Raw genomic sequence first — 26,621 nt, 5'->3', positions numbered from 1 at the left:
TAATTTTTCACTTTCACTACTGTCCTCTACAAAGCTATAATTTTATATATGAGCTAATCTAAATTCCTACTCAAAACTAACACTAACTTTTCTACACTCAAAAATAACTACAATTTCTAAAATTAAATTAAAAAAACGAAAATCTAAATTATAATTTTATCTCCATTTTAATTCTCTATTGACTGCTTGTAAATTATTTAATTAGGGCTATCCCACTTCTAACATTAAAATGTTACGATTTATAATGTGGGGAGAACTGAGTTCGTAAGGGATAGCCCACTTAAATAATTTTACAGTTTTATTGATTTATAATATTTACATAAATAATAAATAATTATACTTAAAAATGTCCGGTCACCAATCACTGGCACTTAAAAATGTTTATCCTCAAGTCACTCAATGTCTGACAAGTTCTGCAGTTCGCAATCCTCACTGGAGCTAGTCTCTACAGTGGTTCGCCCCTTACCTCGTGCCTGTCCACACACACAGTCTCGCGCCACTCAGTCGCTGAACTCTCACGATCCATTCGAACTCTGCATCGCACCACCACTCACAGGGGGGTCTCTAACCTTCGTCGCCGATGTCGCACTTCCTTTCGCTCGGAATCCGCTCGTAACTGCCGCGGAGGCCAGCGTCGCTGCTTAAGTACTTGAAGCGCCAAACCGAACAGTCCAGAAGGGCGGCGTCCATTCTCGCTACTCCGCGTAGCGGCCCGTGTAATTCAGCAACAGATAATAGCGCCGAGGCAGGACGATGCATTGGTTGTGGCGGGGGGAGTGGGTAGTGACGGCACTTGTAATCCGGCCGGGCACGCGTGGCATGCCTTACGTGAGTGTATGGCACGTGACAGGGCGCGTGAATACAGTGGCCGTGTAGGGCCGCCAGACAGCTCCGAACCTGGCGCGTGTTGGGGTTCTGCGTTTGTAACAATACAGTTTCTTCTTCAGGATTTTTCTTAAAATATTTATTTTCTGTTTGAAGTAATGTGTTTGAAGTTTCCTTTAATGACAGATGATAATGTTATGCAATGTGTTTCGCATGGTAAGGGCAGCTGTGCTATTTCCCACTTGGAACACCTCAGCTAGTGTCAGCTCAGGAATTCAGTCTGACTCGAAAGGCTGCCCAGGGCAGTCGCACATTACTCCTCGTTCCTCGAGATCACGCTTTCCTGCCCGCTTCAAATTGTCAATTCGTTTTTGTACTTTGTTTTTATGGTAGTTTTTAAAACGAACTTGCTACCAATGCCGCAGGTATCCATATGTTTCGAAACCTTGTGTGCCACGTCTGCGTGAACTCAAATATAAAACATGCAGAGAACTGAAACAGTGCCAGTGCACACTATTCTTAATTCAACCGCCCCGAGTTCGAGACCAGCCTCCAGGGCATACACAAATGGGGAGGGGGATATTGAGAATATATTATCCCCCCCCCCCTTTTCGAAATCCTAAAAATCTATCATTCCCAACAAAAAAAAGATTAGAAAGCAAATAGCGAGCAGAGTGGTTCTATACTTTTCCTCCTTCCCAAGAAATTAAATTCTTCCTAGGGGTACCTGCCTGCCTCGTGTCCATTCTATGTAAATTAAAACTTGCAACTCATTAAATCCTGAATTATTTCCTAGTTCTAATTGCCTGAAGCAGATAAAATATTGTTCTCGTTTTGTCATCCATAACGGTTACAGAATTTTCCAATTGCTAATCAAATTCAGACATTCGCTCACTATGCACCTTTAACAATATTCCTCCTTACTATGTCTTCTGTGTTATTAGTTGGAGGTTTTACGTTTAGCAGCATCGGGCTGTCCAAATTTTGAATTTACAAACAAATTCTTTCTCGTTATTTTAGTTTCCTACATAGTGTTAGTAATGAATTTGAAGTCATATACCTACATACATGTAAATATTTGAGCAATTTTTTCAGATACATAGAAGTAAAACGTAATTGAAAGTTCCATAAAATAAATGTATGTGCTCTCACAGTGTTTTAGGAATTTTCTGAAAATCTAAATGTCTGAGATTTAAGCTACGAAAATTTATGAAGGGAAAATACGTTATTTTCTAAATCTATAGTTAAGGAGAAAAGTAGAGGAGGCTTATTAAAAACATATAGAATACAAAGGTTGCGTTCATAAAATATTACTATTCAAACAAGTCTTTCATGAAACTTGGATAGTACGTGAAATGTTTTCATGTGTAAGAAACAATAAATTTCCATTTAATCACTAACAAAATTTGGTATTATGAAACATATAAATAAATTAGGTGCCACTGATATTTCTGAATTTTACAAAGTCCTTCTTATTTTGAATTCGCAAATTTTATACACTTGTGTAGTAGTTAAACACGTGTTAAAAACAATATATACTTATTTACTTAAAACATCAGAGGAGTAGTAAGAATGAAAGTGAACAGCACAGAAATATTTCTATAACTTTAAAAGTAAATGCATTGACACTCGAATGCATATTTTGTTTCGATTGGTGAAACATTTTTTTAAATTGCTTGAAAATAAAATACATTAATAGTTGTGAGTGTATAATGCATTGCTGGCCATTAATTCATATTTCTGACAAACATTGTTCATTTGTGAGCATTAGAAATATTACCATTTCCTCATTACATAACTTTATTTTGTGTTTCATATTTTCTATGAAACTACCAATTTAAATTATAATTTGAATGTCATTGTGATAAACCAAACTACTTGCTAAATGAAACTGTAATGATAGAATGTTTTTATTAAAAGAAAACATTGACACATTGTAAAGTGATAAATAATAAATATTACTGTGCCACAAATTAGGACTTTTCGGCACCATTTTAAATTTATATATTGAACCATCATTTAAGCAGTGATTTTATAACTAAAATTTAAACTTGTTCAGACCACTGTAACCTCCCACTTAATTTTTGTTCGGCTAGTTCCTCGAGTCGTTCCCAGGGCAGTATCTGAGACTTTGCCGATTCTTTGCGAGGCTAGCTTCTCGCTTCGTATTTTCCCCGCTCCAGTGCACGACTGGCGATTTAAATTCACTCCTACTGTCATGACAGGACAGCTTGTGGCTGCAGTTTCTCAGGGCAGCCAATTTCTCAGAGCTCCCCTGAGGTGAGCACTTACAGTCATGCCCCATTATAATGTTCCAGGGCTGTCGAGCACGTATAGCTGCTCCGGGTAAGACATTTCTCACAAGCCAGCACCCTTCCCTCATGTCCACGAATCACCGCCCAGAGCATTGACTGGTGCTTAACCCCGGCCAGCGATAGCCTGTCTCAAGGTCTGGACACTGGTTTTCGAATGTACCGCCTCTGACCTCTAGTGGTGGAGTTAACTACTTCGAGTCTTGGCCAAACACATCCTGCCCCTGGCGACTCATGCAACAAACATTCTCCTGTCGTTCTTTTCCGAGCTCTACCAGTCTCCTCCATAAGCCCCATGCCTCTTAAGTAGTCTCATTCTAGATGTACAAGTCGACTTTTTCTCTGTTTCGGCCACTCCCTTATAGATCGCGCTGCGATCGGGCACTAACAACAATGTCGAGATATCGAAGCCTGTATTTCTCGATCCCTCCTTCGGACATCTTCGGAATCTTTCAGCCCTGAAGCCGAAGTCCCCTCTTTCTTTCAAAGCGAAGCGTCTGATTTAATTAAGCATCACAGACGACAATACTACCTCTAAATTCTCCGCGACACCCACAGCGGGCCAGTTCGGCACGATTTCGGGATGCCAGCAGTCGACAAAATATGTGATAGCTAAAGTTGTATAATTGCTAGACTTAAATTGCAATATGTGTTAATGATTATAATTCTGATATTGTCAATATCTAGATGTACTAACTGTAAGCAACACCGGAAAGCGTGAATAGGTAAATTGGCTATTTGTTTAATATTTAGAATAGATTTTTATTTTATATTATTGTTTTAAATATTCTTGGGCCGGCCCCTATTATAAAATTTTCACTTATTAAGGTATTAACCCACATTATAAATTGTAACGTTTTAATGTATTAGCCCTATTATAAATTTTAAGTAATTAACTTCTTTATCAAACCAACTTATTATCAAAATTGTGTTTGTTTTCTACTGTTACAATTAACTTTGAAAGCAAAATAAATAGAAGCACAGCTATAGACGAACCTGCATTTTTTATTTATTAATTTGAAGCTAACGATCAACTGTTTCCAAAGTGTTTTCAGGGAGACACTGACTTTCTTCGTTTTTGGGCCTTTAGTATCACCTCTGAGGTTTAAAGTGTTGTTTGTTTGCCCGCCACTTTCAAAGTTAATTATTATTCTCTGAACTATAAAAATATAACAAACAGACACAAAGGCCATAACATTACCGATAGGCCTACTTAGATTTCAGTAATGCTAAGTTATTCAATACATTCCACTTTCTGAGAAATGTTGATGATCTATCCAACTTTAATGTTTCAGTAAGAAGCATAGTCTTTCTTATGTATACTCTATACAAAATCATTTATAAAAATATGTAAGCTGAATATGCGATAAAAACATCACCTAAAGAAATTATATCTAATGAAATAATATAACATTGTAATGCTTATAGAACAACCTGATTTTCACAAACGTTTCAAGTAATGACACGAAAGTTAATAATCTTCAAATTAAAAAAAAACTTTTACAATATCATTTGTATGAAGATTTGACTGACTATTCCTATGTGATTCGGGTTCAATTTCCATGACAGCAAGTCTGGAATTTTTCGCAAGTGAGAAAGGTGGTAGGCATGGCCGTAAACTGCTGAGTTTTCTCGAGGCTCTCTCATCTTTTACCCCTCAGCCTTCTCTGGCCTCGATGTTTACCAACCTCATCCAGTCACCCTCATACTGCGAAAAACAATAATAATCCTCGGTAGATGTGCATTACATTTCCGTGTTGTACAAGGAGTCGCTTCAGGTAACGAGAGGAAAAACTAAGCTTCATAATGTACGAAACTAATCTACGGGACAGGGACGTACTGTACTGAGGAAAAGTTGCGAGGAAAATTTAAAGCTTCATAATGTACGAAACTAATCTACGGGACAGGGACGTACTGTACTGAGGAAAAGTTGCGAGGAAAATTTAAATAACAGTGTTCTAATAAGTTTTGTGAGCAATAGCAACAAAATTCTGTAATTACATCAGAAATTTCTGTAATGTTTTACTCTGTTAATCAATACAGAAACAGTCTGGATGATATTTAAAAAAATTGTTATGATAATATATATCTTTTTGCATTATGGATGAAGTGCACTAATGCGTGAACTGTAATTAAATTTTAATTACAATAGAAGTAGTATAGGAATGGGCGTCCGAGATCTGGGTCCTGGGTGTGGATTGAAGATTCTTTACATTGTGAAACACGGCGGCCATCTTAGATGTGTGTGACCTTGACCTTTGAATTTGACCTTCAAAATTGACACTCAAAACTTCTTAAAATTAGCCAAAATTTTCCAAAATTAGCCCAAAATTCCTCAAAAATCACCAAAATTTTAATTTTTGTAGAAATAAATTCCGCCAAAAAATCTCAAAAAATTCCACAATTCAAAAATTAGGATTTAGAAAATCCTCAAAATTCGTTTTGCCCCAAAAAACCCAAATTCCTAAATATGGCTTAAGCATCCATGTCTAAAGACTCCGGTAAGCCATTTCTAGGAATAAGGATACCAGGACCGTCATCTGAGATTACGACGTCACCGTTGCAATTTCCGTTACGTCCGCCATATTTAAAATCTTTATTTATTATCCGATTATAATGAAAAAAAATTAAAATTAAAAAAAAATTCAATTAATAAAATTTTAATAAAAAATTTAAAAATTTAACTTTTACGACATGGAGCTAGGAGTCCTCGGTTCGAACCCGGTGAGGGCAAAAAAAATAAAAATTGCGACTGATCCTTCCTCCAAGGAAGTCGCTGGCATACTGACCCCAACCACTTATGTCAAAGTATATATCGTCACCTAGTATGACGTCATGTCCGCCATATTGTCCTCGTCTGCTGGAAGCCATCATCATGTTATCGTATGCTAGAGTGCGCTGACACCATGTTAGTTTAATTCGTACCCGCTAGAGTGCAGTAATCATTTATAATTATTATTGCTGTGACATCCGCCACCTTGTCATTTTAGCCGCCATCTTGGAATAGTGTAATTATTTAGCTAGAAATTAGGGAAAAATTTTTAAAATATTCTAAAAAATTAATCAATCGTATTAAATAATAAAAATCTTTAAAAAACACCGTTGCACTTTTCTTTACTACAGGCATCTTGAAAATCCGTAATTTCAATGCTAGAAATTCGGGAAAAAATCAAAAATTCATAAAAAAATTCACTCATTAAAGTAATGATTGATTCAAGACTTGGTTCGATCCCTGGCCGATACAAATAATCTTAATTTTTATGTAAAAATACCTCAAAAACATCAGCTTCGAAAATAAAACACCACAAGTTCTTATACAAAGTAAATTTTAACACTTAATTTCTATTTTACTACAGTATCACCTGCAAAGGTTAGCAATCTTACAAACATTTAGGTCCGTATAGGCGTGAAATGACTAATTCTTAGCTCCAATCGGTTTGTACTAGACAGAGTCCAACCAGAACCTTTACAGACATAGTCCTCCTCTTCTTGACAGAGTTTCTGGATACCGTTTTTAACAGTTTGCTTGACATCCTTAGAACTGTAAATTACTGCAGCCGATGTCTTGAATGCACACTTCTTCACTTTATCATCGAACGGATACGGCTTTCCATATATACAGTCCAACCACAAGTTATATTTCAAAGGTCCGTTTGTTGCTACGTCATCAGTAAGCTGATTGATTATGTCCTGTCTGATATCATCAAGAAAAATTACAAATGTCCTTTGACTCACTTTACAACCTAGATAATAGTAGTCTTTCAATGCTCCACGAAATGCAGACTGTGCCAAGTAGAAGCCATTATCGTTTACTTGTAATGCACCGAACACAGTCTCAGGTTTATTTTCATGTTCAGACGTCATAGCAATCGGTTACTGCACATCTGTTTTTTTGCTTGTACGCTCACGAGTCACTAATCTAAACCAAGGAGTCGAAATTTCTACAGGTAGTTCAGCAGTAGGCGCACAGACTTCACCATTACATTTGTTCGCATGATGTCGCAAACTGTCAATTCGAGTAAACCATTTAAGGCACTCATCACAGCGAAACTTCATGCGAGAAGGATTCTTCTTGCATTTACTACGCTCATGTCTTTGTGCATCATGGGAAAATGCGAACGACGTATCACAGTAGCTGCAAGGATACCGTGGTGAAGAAGTTGAGCCTTTCAGACCTGATCCCGATACTGGCGTTGCAACAGTAGTACCATTTCCAGGCATACTTTTATGAACATCAATACATCGTTGTTTTATAGAAACCTTTACTTTCTGTCGCACAGCAGCGCCTTTACATGTCTTCAAGTGCGTTTTCATATTATCTTTTCTGGAAAAATGCTTATGACACTTCTCACAACAAAAATGTTGCGAGGAGGATTCTTAGCACATTCTCTCTTCTCGTGTCGACGAGCATTGCTGCTGTTTGAGAAAATCTTGTCGCAGTAACGACATCGATGTTCGTTAATTGTTGTCGATTCGCCATCCATTGAAGTCTCCATCGAGGGCGAAACAGCGTTTGGCGAGGTTTCCTGTACAGCCAGCACTACCGACATTAAAGTCTCTTCTGCTGGTGGTATCTCGACTGGTGAAGTCTCCTCCAGTGTCGACGTCGATGTTTCTAACGGGATCTGTTCAACAAACGTCGTCGCTGACGTCATGGTTCCTGTAGTCGATGGTACAACCTCCATCGAGTTCGGCGTTAAAGACGGTAAAGATGCCATCGAAATCTCAAGAACAATTAATAGACACGACTTATGCACCATAAGAAACAAACTAGGTGATCTTACCACCGCCGATGTCAGTAACAAACTGAGCAACCTGCTGTCTAGGACTCGCTTATATACATGCACCGTATGGAATAATACGCTAGTCAAATCAAGAACCATTTACAATAATACTAGAGTCAAATCTACATTTTAAAAAGAGGATCATATGATCGAAAAAAATTCGATGAGTTATGGTACGTTCTCGTCTCATTAATTCGATCTCTCCAATATACGCTAGGCTCCAAGAGCTACAATTACCGTCATCAGATCCATCTACATTTTGCTCCTATGCTTCAATTGACCATCAGCTTCAAGTGCTCCAACAGCTCCATCAGATCCAACACATAATATACGCAATGTACGCGCAATACATGCAATTTACTTGCAATAAATGTAATGATCACACAGTACACACAGGAAACGGAACTTACACACAGGAAACGGAACGTACACACAGGAAACGGAACGTACATACAGTACACACAGGAAACGGAACGAACACACAGGAAACGGAACGAACACACAGGAAACGGAATGATCACACATACAGTAGCGGAAACACAGGCTTAGTTGGAAATCAGAATACAAGAAATAAAACATACTTTTTTTTTAAATATAAATAATTCATTTATTTTTCAATAGTACACACATGACAGTTAAACAAATGATTATTTTATGTAGCCAGCTTTCCGCAGTTCTTTAAGTATGAACGATACTTCCTCGATATGCGAGTAGTTTCCTCTACGAACAGATGCCACCAACAGTCTTAGCCGGTCAACCAATATGTTTGGATCTTTCCATGATGTGTAACCATTCTCTTCTACCACCATCTTCCTTGCAAGTTTATAATAAATATTATGATCTCTGGTTTCTTCCGTTTTAACACCAACCTCAGGGTAACTTTCATCATCGAGCAATCTATCATCACAAGGCTGATCAGATTTATTTATTATAACATGTCGTTTCCATCGTTTCGGTCTCAGTACACCATCACAGTCTTCGATATTGTCTGCTCTAATGCTTCAGCACAGTCTTCGATCACGTCGACAGTTTCAGAGTCACTGTAGCAATCACATTGTGCTAAAACTTTATCCTTGTTCAACAAATGAGAAGTTCACAGGCTGTCAGAATTTTTTGTAATTTTTTTATATTTATTATTATTATTTTTTGTTATTTTGAAACTTTTTCTGTGATTTTTTGATATCAAAGAAATGTGTGTGTCGGTTTTCCACGGGTGCTCCCGATTATTCTTGTCAATATTTTGATGGTTTTCTCCATGTACTCCCGATTATTCTTGACAGTAAGTTTGATGGTTTTCTCCGTGTGCTCCTGGTTGCTCCTGAGATACCGATCTAAGCATGAAGGATTTTTTACTTAATGAGTCATGTTATTTTATTCAGAGTTCAATTTAATTAATTGAATTTCTGCTACTAAATCATCACTTGTAATATTTTTATCAGTTGGAATTCTAATGAAAATACCATTACTCAGTCATATATAATATTAAGCTCTGAGACATCTGAGAATCACTAATAAGCAAGACTAACTTCCTTCTCCTTGGTGTTTAGCGAAGCCATCCTTCTTTTGCGATCGTTAGTGAGCATCCCGCAACTCGCATAAAATAAATAATATTTACCTGCAAGCAAAAATGTGTCGACATCTGTTGATAACAGCCAGAACTACTTGCATCAATTTGCTTTGCATTCGATAACTTAAATCTCGCTGATGAAATATTTAAAAAATTCTATTTAAGAAATGGTTCCAATTGGAAAAACTGACAGTTTGTATCTAACATTAGTCACAGAAGCTACCATGGATCATGGTTTGTTATCTGTAGCTGAATCGGAAGGAAGCCTCTGTACATACTGTCGCAAGGATTTTGTCATGAGAATGAATGCTAGACGCCATGAGAAGAATGATTGTGCTAAAAACCCACTACGTAAAATGTTAAGCTGTAATAGATGTAGCAGGTTGTTAACACGAATTGACCGCTTAAAAAGACATGGTAGAACATGTAAAGCCAAGCCTACTTACGGCATAGAGGACATTGATGGATCCACTAGACTAAAGAAGAGTGATCTTCATTACGACAATAATTTACCTTGTCCTGAGCGTGATGGTCTTAGCTCACCCGATCGTGACGAAGAACATAAATTGAAGGATGATGATGGCTTCGGGAAGACTGAAACTAATGGAAGAATCAACACCTTAAAAAGTGAGAATACATTCAAGCCTATATTCATTATATCCTCCATACTTTGTAAAAATGATGGACTCCTAAAAAGGAAGCATGAAGACGATGAAGACACTTCGACATCAACGATATCGAGTTCTTACGGAAATCTGGGTGAAGACGATGCCTTATACGGTGATTGCTACAGTGACTCTGAAACTGTCGACGTGATCGAAGACTGTGCTGAAGCATCTAGAGCAGACAATATCGAAGACTGTGATGGTGTACTGAGACCGAAACAATGGAAACGACGTGTTATAATAAATAAATCTGTTCAGCCTTGTGATGATAGATTGCTCGATGATGAAAGTTACCCTGCGGTTGGTGTTAAAACGGAAGACACCAGAGATCATAATATTTATTATAAACTTGCAAGGAAGATAGTGGTAGAAGAGAATGGTTACACATCATGGAAAGATCCAAACATATTGGTTGACCGGCTAAGACTGTTAGTGGCATCTGTTCGTAGAGGAAACTACTCGCATATCGAGGAAGTATCGTCCATACTTAAAGAACTGCGGAAAGCTGGCTACATACAGTAATCATTTGTTTAACTGTCATGTGTGTACTATTGAAAAATAAATAAATAATTTATATTTAAAAAAAAAAAGTATGTTTTATTTCTTGTATTCTGATTTCCAACTAAGCCTGTGTTTCCGCTACTGTATGTGTGATCATTCCGTTTCCTGTGTGTTCGTTCCGTTTCCTGTGTGTACTGTATGTACGTTCCGTTTCCTGTGTGTACGTTCCGTTTCCTGTGTGTAAGTTCCGTTTCCTGTGTGTACTGTGTGATCATTACATTTATTGCAAGTAAATTGCATGTATTGGGCGTACATTGCGTATATTATGTGCTGGATCTGATGGAGCTGTTGGAGCACTTGAAGCTGATGGTCAATTGAAGCATAGGAGCAAAATGTAGATGGATCTGATGACGGTAATTGTAGCTCTTGGAGCCTAGCGTATATTGGAGAGATCGAATTAATGAGACGAGAACGTACCATAACTCATCGAATTTTTTTCGATCATATGATCCTCTTTTTAAAATGTAGATTTGACTCTAGTATTATTGTAAATGGTTCTTGTTTGACTAGCGTATTATTCCATACGGTGCATGTATATAAGCGAGTCCTAGACAGCAGGTTGCTCAGTTTGTTACTGACGTCGGCGGTGGTAGGATCACCTAGTTTGTTTCTTCTGGTGCATAAGTCGTGTCTATTAGTTGTTCTTGAGACCTCGATGGCATCTTTACCGTCTTTAACGTGGAACTCGATGGAGGTTGTACCATCGACTACAGGAACCATGACGTCAGCGACGACGTTGGTTGAACAGATCCCGTTAGAAACGTCGACGTCGACACTGGAGGAGACTTCAACAGTCGAGATACCACCAGCAGAAGAGACTTTAATGTCGTTAGTGCTGGCTGTACAGGAAACCTCGCCAAACGCTGTTTCGCCCTCGATGGAGACTTCAATGGATGGCGAATCGACAACAATTAACGAACATCGATGTCGTTACTGCGACAAGATTTTCTCAAACAGCAGCAATGCTCGTCGACACGAGAAGAGAGAATGTGCTAAGAATCCTCCTCGCAACATGTTTGGTTGTGAGAAGTGTCATAAGCATTTTTCCAGAAAAGATAATATGAAAACGCACTTGAAGACATGTAAAGGCGCTGCTGTGCGACAGAAAGTAAAGGTTTCTATAAAACAACGATGTATTGATGTTCATAAAAGTATGCCTGGAAATGATACTACTGTTGCAACGCCAGTATCTGGATCAGGTCTGAAAGGCTCAACTTCTTCACCACGGTATCCTTGCAGCTACTGTGATACGTCGTTCGCATTTTCCCATGATGCACGAAGACATGAGCGTATTAAATGCAAGAAGAATCCTTCTCGAATGAAGTTTCGCTGTGATGAGTGCCTTAAATGGTTTACTCGAATTGAGAGTTTGCGACATCATGCGAACAAATGTAAAGGTGAAGTCTGTGTGCCTACTGCTGAACTACCTGTAAAAAATTTCGACTCCTCGGTTTAGATTGGTGACTCGTGAGCGTACAAGCAAAAAAACAGATGTGCAGCAACCGATTGCTATGACGTCTGAACATGAAAATAAACCTGAGACTGTGTTCGGTGCATTACAAGTAAACGATAATGGCTTCTACTTGGCACAGTCTGCATTTAGTGGGGCGTTGAAAGACTTCTATTATCCAAGTACGTAAAGTGAGTCAAAGGAAATTTGTAATTTTCTTGATGATATCAGACAGGACATAATCAATCAGCTTACTGATGACGTAGCAACAAACTGACCTTTAAAATATAACTTGTGGTTGAACTGTATATATGGAAAGCCGTATCCGTTCGATGATAAAGTGAAGAAGTGTGCATTCAAGACATCGGCTGCAGTAATTTACAGTTCTAAGGATGTCAAGCAAACTGTTAAAAACGGTATCCAGAAACTCTGTCAAGAAGAGGAGGACTATGTCTGTAAAGGTTCTGGTTGGACTCTGTCTAGTATAAACCGATTGGAGCTAAGAATTACCGTAAAACGGGGTTACTTTGACTTTAAGGGTAACTTTGACAGTTTTTGGGGCTACTTTAACAGAGTGCCAAAATAAGGTGTAAACGTGTGCGGAGCGAATTCTCGTGACTTGTGAGGCAGAAAGGGAGTGCTGTGTGTGCTGGGAATGGGTTACTGCGGGGAGTGGGGAAGTGGGACGAGTTGTTGGTGGGGGAAGTGGGACATGTTGCGGTGGGGGTAGCTTGGTGAGGGGGGCGCGGTAAGGGGGGCGCGTGTGTTGTGTTGCGATCACCTGACTCACCGACTAGTCCGAGCGTGTTCGTCGTTAGTGTTTGTAGTGTGGTGCGTAAATACGTCTTAGTTCAGTTTGGATGCTTAGTTTTCGGTAAGTTTATAGTATTATTTACGTAATCATATATAGTTTTTTGGTAGATTAAGATATAAATGTGTGCATATGTGATTTAATCGGTGGTAGGTATATAAGGTTTTTCTATTTGTTATAGGTTAACCTTGTGTTTATTTGCATTACAGATGAGTCACAATGGTGCGAACTTATAAAAGAAAACTCGGTGCCCGAAACTATAGACATTATAGTGATGAAGACCTTGCTAAAGCTGTTGCAGAAGTGAGAGCGGGGACACTTACTCAGGCAGGTGCTGCCAAGAAATACAAAATTAATAGGACCACAATTCTTAACAGGATCCATCACAAGCACGAAGGAAAGCCAGGCCACCCCACTGTTTTGACACCTCAGAGTGAAAAAGTAATAGCAGATACCTTGTGTGTACTAGCAGACTGGGGGTTTCCTTTCACAAAAGCTGACATTCGAACAATCGTTCAAATGATTATCAACAGGGAAGGTAGAGTTGTAAAACAGTGGAAAGACAATTTGCCAGGCTATGACTTTGTGAACGAATTTGCAGCTCGGAACAACCTCACGCAGAGACTGGCCACAAACATCAAAACTTCAAGGGCATCAGTGGGTCCTAACGAGATAAAAGAGTTTTTCGAGAATCTGAGACCAGCTTTAGAGGAGACACGTCCCGCTCTCATTTATAATTATGATGAGACAAATATTACAGACGACCCGGGTGCGATAAAAGTCCTAGTACGCCGAGGGCACAAACGTGTGGAAAGAGTCCAGGAGCATTCAAAATCATCTATCAGCATCATGTTCTGTGGCACAGCAGAAGGACATTTGATTCCTCCCATGGTTGTCTACAAATCGAAGCACCTTTACGACAACTGGACACTGGGTGGGCCACCTGAAACTATTTACAGGAACAGCAGCAGCGGCTGGTTTGATATGAACCTCTTCGAAGTATGGTTCTTCAAAATATTGCTACCGCACATCAAGGAACACAGAGAAGAAAATGAAAAAGTCGTTGTCATTGGTGACAATTTGGCGTCTCATTTTTCACCTGAAGTCATCAAAACTGCACTAGAAAACAACATTTATTTTACAACTCTGATCCCTAACTCGACGCACATGATGCAACCACTGGATGTGGGTATCTATGGACCATTAAAGAAACAATGGCGGAAGGTTCTGGATAGCTGGAGAAAAGAATCAAGAACACGGGGCGCCATCCCAAAGCCACAGTTTCCCATGCTGCTAAAGAGATTGATGGATGCATTGGCTCCTAATATAAAAAAAAATCTACAGAGCTCCTTCAGAACTACAGGTCTTTGCCCTTTTGATCCGGAAGCCGTTTTGAAAAAGCTTCCAGCAGATCGCTCAGAAGAGTCTGGACGTGTCCTCGACAGCAGTCTGCTGGAGTTTTTAAAAGAGACAAGGGGCTACAACTCTGAAAGAATTCGACACAGAAGAGGAAAGAAAGTCGTTCATAAACCAGGTACACAGATCTCTATAACAACCCAAGATGTCCCAGCATTCGATGATGCTCCAGAAATGGAAAATGATGTCTCAGTTGAAACTGTCTCAGCTATCGAGGATGACCCGACCTTCACATCAATTCCCTCAACATCTCGGGTTCTGCCTGAGACTGACCAGACTTCTTCAGATGAAGGTGTTCCTCTAAGTTATTTGTCTCGTAAGATGGAAATAACGGGCAAAAAGAAGCGCAATAAGAAAGGCAAGAACAAGGACAACCTCTGTTACATTTGTAAGTGTGACTTCAGATTCTACCACCATGCTGCTGACTGGATTTGCTGCATCACTTGCAACAAATGGATTTGTGGCATGTGTAACAAAGGCTCAACCAATCCTGCCTATGAATGTATGGAGTGCGAAGATACGGATTAATAATTAATTTTAGCTTTTTATATTGACAAATTTGTTACGTTTATTACTAAAGTTGATTGTAATAATGCTTATGTTAATTATGATTTCAAAGATAATTGCAAGACTGATTATGTGCCTATAATTGTAACCTAAGTGTTTGGTATTATTGTGTTAAATAAGTCTTTAATAAAAATGATAAATTGTTTTAAAAAACTCGTTTTTACTTTTAATTTTTGTGTATAATGTATAAAATATTAATATTTGTTTATCTAAATAATGTCAAAGAAACCTTTACGCTTTAGATCTTTGACATCAGTGGCATTTAAATGCCTTGTCAAAGTAACCCCACACTCGGGGTAACTTTGACACTTTTTTAAAAATATAAATAAAATTTTGGGGGACTAGTGGGGAGTAATATTGATATGAATTGGATAGCCAATGAACACATTGTTCTGTTGGATCAAATATATAATTAATTTTGGATGTTAAAAAAATGTAACCACCAAAAAACTTCCAAAACATGTCAAAGTAGCCCCGTTTTACGGTAGTCATTTCACGCCTATACGGACCTAAATGTTTGTAAGATTGCTAACCTTTGCAGGTGATACTGTAGTAAAATAGAAATTAAGTGTTAAAATTTACTTTGTATAAGAACTTGTGGTGTTTTATTTCCGAACCTGATGTTTTTGAGGTATTTTTACATAAAAATTAAGATTATTTGTATCGGCCAGGGATCGAACCAAGTCTCGAATCAATCATTACTTTAATGAGTGAATTTTTTTATGAATTTTTGATTTTTTCCCGAATTTCTAGCATTGAAATTACGGATTTTCAAGATGCCTGTAGTAAAGAAAAGTGCAACGGTGTTTTTTAAAGATTTTTATTATTTAATTCGATTGATTAATTTTTTTGATGATTTTTAAAATTTTTCCCTAATTTCTAGCTAAATAATTACACTATTCCAAGATGGCGGCTAAAATGACAAGATGGCGGGTGTCACAGCAATAATAATAAATGATTACTGCACTTTAGCGGGTACGAATTAAACTAACATGGTGTCAGCGCACTTTAGCAGACGATAACATGATGATGGCTTCCAGCAGACGAGGACAAGATGGCGGACATGACGTCATACTAGGTGACGATGTATACTTTGACATAAGTGGCGGGGGTCAGTATGCCAGCGACTTTCTTGGAGGAAGGATCAGTCGCCATTTTTATTTATTTTTGCCCTCACCGGGTTCGAACCGAGGACTCCTAGCTCCATTTAGTAAAAGTTAATTTTTTAAATTTTTTATTAAAATTTTATTAATTAAATTTTTTAATTTTATAATTTTTTTTATTAAAATCGGATGATAAATAAAGATTTTAAAGATGGCGGACGTAATGGAAATTGCAACGGTGACGTCGTAATCTCAGATGACGGTCCTGGTATCCTTATTCCTAGAAATGGCTTACCGGAGGCTTTAGACATAGATGCTTAAGCCATTTCTAGGAATTTGGGATCTCTCTAGGGCAAAACGACTTTTGAGGATTTTCGAAATCCTAATTTTCGAATTGTGGAATTTTTTGAGATTTTTTGGCGGAATTTATTTCCACAAAAATGAACATTTTGGCGAATATTGTGATGTTTTGAGTGTCCATTTTCAAGGTCAAGGTAAAAGGTCAAGGTCACACATATTCAAGATGGCCGCCGTGACTTCACAATGTAAACAATCTTCAATCCACACCCAGGATTTAGATCTCGGACGCCTATTCCTATACTACTAATTGAATATTGGAACTCAAACGAGCCTTTACAAAATGACCTTAGTCAAAAACAAATAATAATGAGACTAATAAAAAAAAACAGTAGTTTCTACCTGAACGGAAATATAAGTCCTTCAGTTTACGCATAAATATAACAATGCTGATGCTATTTTGTTTTAAAATGAATTTGCTAAAATATTAAATGGTTGTTTCAGCTACGAACGTATGTTATTATAAATATGGCCTTTGATTATTTTGGAAAGAAACGATTCTACTGCAACAGTGAATATTTATGTGGCCTCAAAAAAATATTTAGAAACCATAACCAGCCTAATTGTTCTAATTTCAGAATACTACGTTGTAAAAATAGTTTACTCATTTGCACTATAATGAGCAGCTAAAAGAAACAATATTGTATTCATTAATGCTTACTGTATTGTTGTTGAGAAAACTATTTTACAGCCTGTTCTGTAAGAACCATACCAAAAGCACAGTCTGTGTTAACAATTTTTCTATGACACCGACAGTCCATTTGATGACTATTCATTTTCTAAAAGTCTAGCTGGTCTGTGGATACCAATATTAGATTATTACTACAATACCTTTTTTCCTTGTAGTTTTTGTTTGTGAGAGGCCTAAAATGTTAAGCAGTAGCAATCAACAGAAAAGTTTTAAATATTTTTTGTTATAACAGTGTATTTTAATAAATTACAAATAAAAAAACACAATTTAAAAAATTATTCATGTCATTCTTTACTTAATTATATAAATATATCCTGACCATGGTGTGAAATGTCACTTATAGAAGCACGAAGATTTTGCATACTCATTGGAAGAAAAGACTTTTTTTCATGATTGGACCACAATTATTTAGACAAACTGTGGACGACCCTAGTAGTACTCAAATGTATTTCCGAGCCCTGGAGTCGGAGTTAGGATAGAGAATGGGGTTGGCCATCGTCAATTCTGACGTCACGGTGGCCATCTTGCACTCAAAATACTAAAAAAAATCACTCAAAATTACTCAAAAGTTCTAAAAATTGCCCTATTTTAAAACGAAAAATTACCGTATTTAAGGAAAATTTACGATTTTATTCCTCAAAAATTCAAAAATTCGAAATTCTAAAAACCTCATATTACTTTTGCCTAAGAAAGAACCAAAATCCCCCAATAAGGTTTAAATTCCCCATGAGCAAACCTCCAATGAGCATTTGACCTTGATTTTGATCTTGACCTAAACTTGAAATCTTTAATTTTCGACCAAAAAATAAAAATAATAATAATAGCTTACTTTAAATTTTTAGTAACTTAATCGATTCGTTCTTCGGTTCGCTTCCCAGTGAGAGTAAACAAGTAATTTATTAAAATTAAAATAAAAAAACCATAATTACAATTCAATTAAAATTAGAAAAAATCATTTCTTACGTTGCACCCACCATTTTGAACATCCGGAAATATTACACTATATAATCGGGAAAAAATTTTAAATTAATAAAAATAAATAAATGTTATAATAAAAACATTCCACCATGTTGAATTATGACATCACGACTGCCAACTTGATAATCCGTATTTTTTTATGTTAGGAAATAGGGAACAATTTCAAAATGTATGAAAACATTAATAACAATTTGAATGAAAACAATCCGCCATCTTTGGTTATGACGCCACGGCCACCATATTAAAAATCAGTTATTATTATCCAAAAAATTAAGGAAAAAATTAAAAATTAGAAAAAATAAACTAATGAGATTTTCATAAAATTTTAATTAAAAAAGCACTTACGTCATGGTGTATTCATTTCGAACCTGGTGAGGACAAAAGAAAAATGACGACAGACCCTTCCTCCACGGAAGCCACCAGCAGACTGCCCTCCCACCACTAATGCCAAGAAATATATATCGCCAGATAGTATGACACCACGTCCGCCATCTTGTTTTCGTCTGCTGAAGGTCGCCATTTAGTTTTCATCTGTTAGAGTGCGCTATCACCATGTTACTTTAATTTTTACCCGCTAGATCACAGTAATCGTGTATTACTTGAAGCCTGCCATCTTGGAAATTCGTAATTATTTAGCTTAAAATTCTAAATAAATCCGAACTTTCATCAAAAAATCACTCATTAATATACCGATTGATTCGATTGGTTCCTGTACTTGGTTCGATACTTGATCGATACAAAATTTCAATTTTATGGAAAAAATTAATTTCAACAATAAAATGGAAAGTCTTAAATGAGGCTTAAATTCCTCTACTACCAGTCTCAAGTAAGCCGATGAAAACATATATATATATATATATATATATGTGTGTGTGTGTGTGTGTGTATGTTGGTGTGTGTGTGTGTGTGTGTAATTATTGAGCAAGACACTCGAGAAAAATTCCAAATAAAAAAAATAATCATTAAAAAATTATTGACTCCATCAATTCCCGTCCTTAGTTCGATTCACAGTCAGTGAAAATAGTAAATAAAACTTAAAATAAATTTTTTATTCTAATTCCTATTACCTTATGTGGAGTTTATTAATCATTTTCTCTACGGAAAAGACTAAACAAGATACCTGTCAAACTAAATAAATAATGCTTACAATGTATGTCTAATTTTTTGATTCTTGGAATACCTTCCAACCAACTCTTGTACTATGTTAGGCGTATAGACCAAGTGTCTTCGGACCACGAGGCCAGGAAATATACAATGTCAGGCTATAGACCAGATGTCTGCGAACCACAAAGCCAATCGACCTGACTACAGAAATAACGATCCAGAAACAACAGGAAGATGCGATCGTCAATGTACGGTAGGATAAAATGACTCCAAATGTCTTTGCTTCCTACTGTCTTTGCCTTTAACAGTCATTAGCTCCAACTGTATTTGGCTCCAACAGTGTTTATCTCCAAATGACTTTGGCTTCATCAGTCTTTAGCTCCAACTGTCTTTAGCTCCAACTGTCTTCGTCTCCAAATGTTATTGGCTCCAACATTCTTTGATTTCAAATGTCATTGGCTAAAAAAGTAATTGGCTATAACAGTCTTTAGCTCCAAAAGTCTGTAGCTCCAGAAGCTCCAAGTGCTCCAAAACTCCAACTGCTCCAATGCTACAAATTGCTCCAAGAGCACCAAAGCTCCAATGCTCCAAGAGCTACAATGCTCCAATTCTCCCAATTTCCAAAAGATCCAATTGCTCGAAAGCTCCAAATGCTCAAATTGCTCCAACGGATCAAAATGCTCCAATTGGCGAACAGCTACAAGAGAGTCCAATTTTCCAAATGCTCAAGAGCCAAACAATCTCCAATTGCTCCAATTACTGCAACAGCTCTAATAGCTAGCATTTCTCCAAGTGCTCCAATTGCTCTAAGTGCTCCAACTGCTACAAAAGCATTAAGTGCTCTAATGGCTCTAAGTGCTCCAACTGCTCCATCTGCTGATTTTATTTGCATTTTTTGATCCAATTGGCTTGTTTGATGGGATGACTATTACTTATTATGCTCTATTTTGACAGTAATGGTGATGATTTTTACATATTTAATTTAGAAGCTATATTATGAGAAATGGAATTATATAGAAATCAAATGTCGAGAAATATAATAATCACTTTTAAAATCCAACATATATATTTTTTTTAATTTTGTACTTTTGCAAGTAATACAAGTCGTTATTGTATGTAGCCAGCTTCCTCAGTTCTTTGAGTATGTAGGATACTTTTTTGATGTGCGAAAAGTTTTCTGCACAAAGCAAAGCAAGTAGAAGTCTTAACCTGTCGACCAATATGTTGAATATTCCCATCATGCGTAATTAATCTCTTCTGCCGCTATCATCTTTCTTGCATGTTTATAATAAATATTATTAAGATCTCTGGAGTCTTCTGTTTTAACGCACGACTCAAGGACATTTTCGTCATCGACACAGTGATCATCGCAAGCTTAATCAGAATAATTTATTCAACATATCTTTTCCAACGTTTTGGTCTCAACGCTTCATCACAGTCTTTGACCTTGTGAGCTTCGATGATGTCAGCTCCAGGCCGTTCTCGGTTGTTCGCATTTTCATGGAGACGACTAGAATTTGGTGTAAATGTCTTTTGATTTCCCATGAAGATACTACTTTATCCATTAGTTATAAAATTTAAGTTATGTTCAATAAATAGTAAAGTATTTTTAGTATTAGCATTTTTACAAACTTCATAATCATTACTGTCGTCTCATAATTTGCCTTCGTTCCACTTCGTCGGTGTTGTATACCTGTCCTTGTTATCTTTAGTCAGCTTAGTTGTACAGGATTTTTAATATTTATTCATGAAATATCTTCTACCAAGGGATTTCTGACACTGACGGCAACTATTTTTTTTGTCTTGCCTTAAAATACACTTGCTTCTTTCATGACATTTATCATTTTTTCTCAAGATAAACTCCTTACCGCATCTAAAGCAATGTCTTTTTGATACAGCAACCGAAAACGAACCAGTATACAAGTTGGCTTCTGCGACTAATGCTAGCTGCAAACTGAGAGTTTTAAATTAGAACAGTTACTTAAATAAAAATTTTGCTAATTTTTCATCAGTGAGAGGTATTTATCTCATACAAGAAACTTCTCGCAAATAGTTTTGCTTTTAACCAACATACGGCGCCATGTGTTGTGTTGTGTTAAATATTATTATTTTTTATGTGGGATGCGGGATGCCCTCTGTCAATCGCAAGAGAAGCAGGGCTTCTCTAGGCATCAAAAGGAGAAGTCTTGCACGATAGTGTAGTAAACGAAACTCTGAATAAAATCGCTTATCTAAAAAGAAAATGCAGAGATTGTTTTCTCAAGAATAACGAAAAAAAACTCGGAAAATATCAGCAGAAGTCTCGCCATGAATAATCAGGAGCAAACGGGTAGTGTTAAATAAATCATTAGTATTAAGCTTGCGATGATCACTGGTTCGTTGACGAAAGTGTCCTTGAGTCTTGCATTAAAACAGAAGACTCCAGAGATCTTAATAATATTTATTATAAACATGCAAGAAAGATGATAGCGGCAGAAGAGATTAATTACGCATGATGGGAATATTCAACATATTGGTCGACAGGTTAAGACTTCTACTTGCTTTGCTTTGTGCAGAAAACTACTCGCACATCAAAGAAGTATCCTACATACTCAAAGAACTGAGGAAGCTGGCTACATACAATAATGACTTGTATTACTTGAAAAAGTACAAAATTAAAAAAAATTATATACATATTGGATTTTAAAAGTGATTATTATATTTCTCGATATTTGATTTCTATATAATTCCATTTCTCATAATATAGCTTCTAAATTATATATGTAAAAATCATCACCATTGACTGTAAAAATGGAGCATAATAATAGTCATCCCAGCAAACAGGCCAATTGAATAAAAAATTGCAAATAAATCAGTTGCAGCCAAATGTAGATGGAGAAATTGGAGCATTGGATTTGTTGGAGTATTTGGAGCTTTGGAGCTCTTGGAACAAATATGCTTTGTGGTAGTTGGTGCTGTTGGAACTAAAGACGTTTGGAGCTAATGTATTTTGTAACAAATTACATTTGAATCCAAAAACTGTTGGAGCCAATAACGTTTGGAGCCGAATACAGTTGAACTAAATACTGATGGAGCCAAAGATATTTGGAGCCAGTGACAGTTGGACCCAATGACAGTTGGAAGCGAAGACATTTGGAGTCATTGTATCCTACATTACATTGACGATCGCAACCTACTGTTGATATTGAATCGTTATGTCTGTAGTCAGGTGATTTGCTTTGTGGTTCGGAGACATCTGGTCTTTAGCCTGACATTGTTTATTGCCTGGCCTCGTGGTCCGAAGACACTTGGTCTATATGCCTACCATTGTTCAAATCAGGTTGGAAGGTATTCTAATTATCTATATATTAGACTTCTATGGTAGGCATAGCGACAACGTATTTATTTCGTCGGAAGGGTATCTTGTTTAGAGTCGTTTTTCGTAAAGAGAATTATTAATAAACTCCAAAAAAGCAAATGGGAAACAGAATACATGATTATTTTATGTTTAAGTTAATATTATCTCTGACTGTGAATCGAACAAAGTAGGGAATTCGATTAAGTTGATCATTATTTTATGATTCATTTTTTAATTATTTATGGAATTTTTTCCGAAATTCTAGCTGAATAATTACAGAATTTATATATGACAGCCAATATGTTCATCGGCTTACTGGAGACTGGTAGTAGAGGTATTTAATTCTATTTGAGGAATGTACATCATATTTACTGAAACTAATATTTTTTTTTCCATAAAATTAATTTTTTGTATCGATCAAGTATTGAACCAAGGACAGGAACAGATCGAACTAATCAGTATATTAGTTAGTGGTTTTTTGATGAATTTTGGAATATCTCACGAATTTCTAGCTAAATAATTTCGACTTTCCAAGATGGCACTCAACTGTCAAGATGGCAGGCGTCACTGAACTCTAGTGGGTAAAAATTAAATTAACATGGTGGTGGCGCACTCTACCAGAAGAAAACATAATGGCTACCTTCAGCAGATGAAAACAATGTAGCTACCTTTAGCAGACGAAAACAATTATGTGGCTACCAGCTGACGAAATAATATGGCAGCCACTAGCAGACGAAAGCAAGATTCCGGGCATGACGTCACACTATTTTGCATTATTGGTGGTTGGTCATTCTGCCAGTGGCTTCCGTAGAGGAAGGATCTGTCATCATTATTATTTTGTCCTCTCTAGGTTAGAATTGAATACTCCATGATGTAAGGGCTTTTTTAAATTAAAATTTTATAAAAATTGATTAAATAATTTTTTTTATAATTTTTAAATTTTTTTCCAAATTTTTTGGATAATTATAACGTATTTTCAAGATTGTGGTCATAATGTCTTAATACAAGAAGTTTGCTTGAATTTAATTAATTTTTTATTAATTTTATAGTAAATTTTTTAAATTATTCTTGATTTCCTAGCATAAAAATACGGATTTTCAAGATAACAATCGTTTTGTCATAATCAAGATTGCGGAATGTTTTTATTAAAGTGTTTATTAATTACTTTTATTAATTTAAAAATTTTTCCCGATTTTTTAGCTTAATATTTCTGGATTTTCAAAATGGTTGCCATAACGTAAAGTGCAACATTCTAAAAACCAAGCTGGTGGGCGTAATGTAAGCAAGGATTTATCTAATTTTAATTGAATCATAATTATGATTTATTTTTAATTTTTAATAAATTACATTTTTACTCTCGCCGAGAATCGAACCGAGGAACGAAATCGTTTAAGCAAGCTATTATTTTTATTTTTATTTTTTTATTTTTTGGTCGAAAATTAAAGATTTCAAGTTTATGGTCGACATCAAAGTTAAGGTCAAAGGCTTATTGGAGGGTTGCTCATGGGAATGTAAGCATTGTTGGGGAATTTTGGTTCTTTCTAAGGCCTAAGTAATTTGAGGTTTTTCGAATTTTCTAATTTTTGAATTTTGGAGGAATAAAACTGTAAATTTTCCCTAAAAACGGTAATTTGTCCTTTTCAAATAGGGCAATTTTTAAGAATTTTGAGTCATTTTGAGTAATATTTGAGTAATTTTGAGTCCAAGATAGCCACCGTGACGTCAGAATCTTCGATGGCAGACCCCATTCTCCATTGTCACTACGTTTCCAGGGCTTGGAAATACATTTGTATACTACTGACCCTAGCTCACAAAAACCCAGGACAATAATTGTGGTCGAAACATATGCATTCAAGTAAAAACAATGAAGAACTTCTGGTCGCGTCAGTGTCTATAATATGTAAAGGAAATAAATTATAGCTAAGAAAAAAAAATTGAAATTTTCGTGCCTCTGTAATTTAACAAAAAGTAAAACTTAATGTGTAATAAAAACATTTTTACATACTTGTCAGGCCAAGGGATAGCCATGTACTGCTGCCACCAACGCGAAGCAACATAGGAAACGTAGAATCCCAGCACAAACGACAGTGGAATGAGATTGATAAAGGTATCACAGTACATCACCGCCTTCTCGAACAATCTGTGGAATCAGAGTCATCACATTTAAACAATTACAATCACAAAATGAAATTAAAATTAAATTAAATACTTTGTTTCTCGCATGCTCAGAGAGAAGGTATATTTAGGTCAAGATAATTTTATTAATTTTTACTAAGTACAGGGCAATCCTTGTGAACTAGTTCGCGCGGAGCACGGATTTTTTTTCCAAGATGAGTGTTTTCCCCCATCCCCTTTCTCCGTACGACTAAGTATCGAAGAATAACCGTGATAGCTTCGGTGCCTACTGGGAAGCATGCCAAGGGGATCAAGCATCCTCATGTGGCTTCTTCAACATAGAAGAATATTCTCTATGATGTTAAGTAATTCTTAAGATGTTATGATAAAATTATCTCCGGGTGAACATTTAAGCCAAGCTGTTTGGATAAATATAAACATCGAATGATAATTGTACCTAACGATTAGTTGGATGTGAATGTGTTAATTAATGAGTCCCAATGAGTCCATATAATTTGAAGAGAATTAGACAGTGAGTTGGTTAGTTAGTCAGTGGGTAAGTAGCTAGTTGGATGTTTGCTCTTTTGCATTTGGAGAGAGTGATTATTGTGCATTGATGCGTGATACAGACACTGATACAAACAGTGAACACGCGAAGTTAAGAGTGTGTGTGGACACGAGACTATTTGTTAAGTATTTGTGGTTATGCTTGGGGCGCAAATTGTGTTAGGCATCTCTAATGGATATTAGATGCTTTTGTACCGCTGTGCAATGTAATATATATTAGTTTTTTTTTCTGGTGTACACTCAAAAAATTCACAACCTCATTTCTTTTCAAAGAGACGTTGAAGTTAAACCCCACCTCCAGAGGCGAGTTGCCAGGCCAATCAAAGATAAACTCCAAAACAAGGGCGTATGGTCTACATACAATAGGAAGTCTCCCTGTTTGGGAAGGGAGTGGGTAAGGCTCAGTGTGGCGTTTAATTTTTTTTGCCCAATGGTATTGATGATAGGTAATAATTCGTTATATTATTTTATTTTCTACACTTACTATGTCTATTGATGCTTGTTGTCTTTGCCTAATTGACTATTTGTATGAGCGGTCTGTGTACCTGCATTCGTGAGTCTTTATGCGAGCCTTGTTAAGCCTAGTGTTAATAGTTTACCTTTTTTTCAATAAACCAGTAATTGGAATTTTGTTTATAATTCCCCGCCATGAACGCTGTCCTACACACTACTATATGTACTTCTACGCTGTTAGAAAGGTCAAGACCAAACTCGTAAACCCTCTGCATCCTCGCTGTGTGTCTTTGGTGTGCGCGCCGATATAATTTCTCAAGATGTGGTTCTAAGGAGGCTACAACGTCTCCAATTTGCGAAAAATCCATTTGGGATCTGGCGGGTTTTTAAACCATATATTAATGACAGGAGGCAAGTTATATGGCCACTACACTACCATGGTCCCGTTCTTAAAATATTAATAAATATATTTGGCTAAAATATGGTAATAATTCTTATATGGACTATTGACTACGTGCCTGATGAGGAAATATTCTTCTTTGGCCCAAGTCTAAGTGATTGACTTAGTTCAGTTAACTCTGCATCCGAGGACGACATATCGGGACGGACTATCACTATGTTTGCGGAAACTAGACTGTATTTGAACTAGAGAAATACGTAGGCTATTCAAGAGTTGTGGACGGGGTGGGGACTGGACACTTCCGCTCTCTAGGCCCTCTAGACATCACATCCCAACCCAGAAATTATACCCGAATAATTTCGACAGATATGATTTTTTTTAAGTCAGGTGTCGTGAGGCGAGACCCTAGAGAGTCTGTGGGACAAAAAATGCATTTTTAATTGCTGTACGGATTAGATCCCAACGAGGGCATTTCAAACTACCACAGGAGTTAATATAGAAACATTGGACAGAAGTGTTCTTGCCTACATGAGAGCCATGCTGGCGCTACCAGATTGG

General features: G+C 36.7%; 1 protein-coding gene across 5 annotated transcripts in view; it reads right to left on the bottom strand.

Annotated features, from left to right (window-relative positions):
- Positions 1 to 26,621, bottom strand: part of LOC134529312 (bestrophin-2-like) — a 306,594-nt gene that overhangs the window by 177,363 nt on the left and 102,610 nt on the right. For 4 of the 5 annotated variants that reach the window (XM_063363240.1, XM_063363239.1, XM_063363243.1 and 1 more), the window contains one exon: positions 24,534 to 24,668. In XM_063363240.1, the coding sequence (XP_063219310.1) occupies positions 24,534 to 24,668 (135 nt within the window). Of the gene's footprint in view, positions 1 to 24,533; positions 24,669 to 26,621 lie in introns of those variants that run through there. The other variant, XM_063363241.1, reaches the window with a different exon arrangement.

The sequence above is a fragment of the Bacillus rossius genome, chromosome 2 (genome assembly GCF_032445375.1).
Source record: "Bacillus rossius redtenbacheri isolate Brsri chromosome 2, Brsri_v3, whole genome shotgun sequence".
NCBI classification, from domain to species: domain Eukaryota; kingdom Metazoa; phylum Arthropoda; class Insecta; order Phasmatodea; family Bacillidae; genus Bacillus; species Bacillus rossius.
The sequence above is the reverse complement of the archived record's forward strand: the minus strand, read 5'-3'. Positions and strand labels throughout refer to the sequence as shown.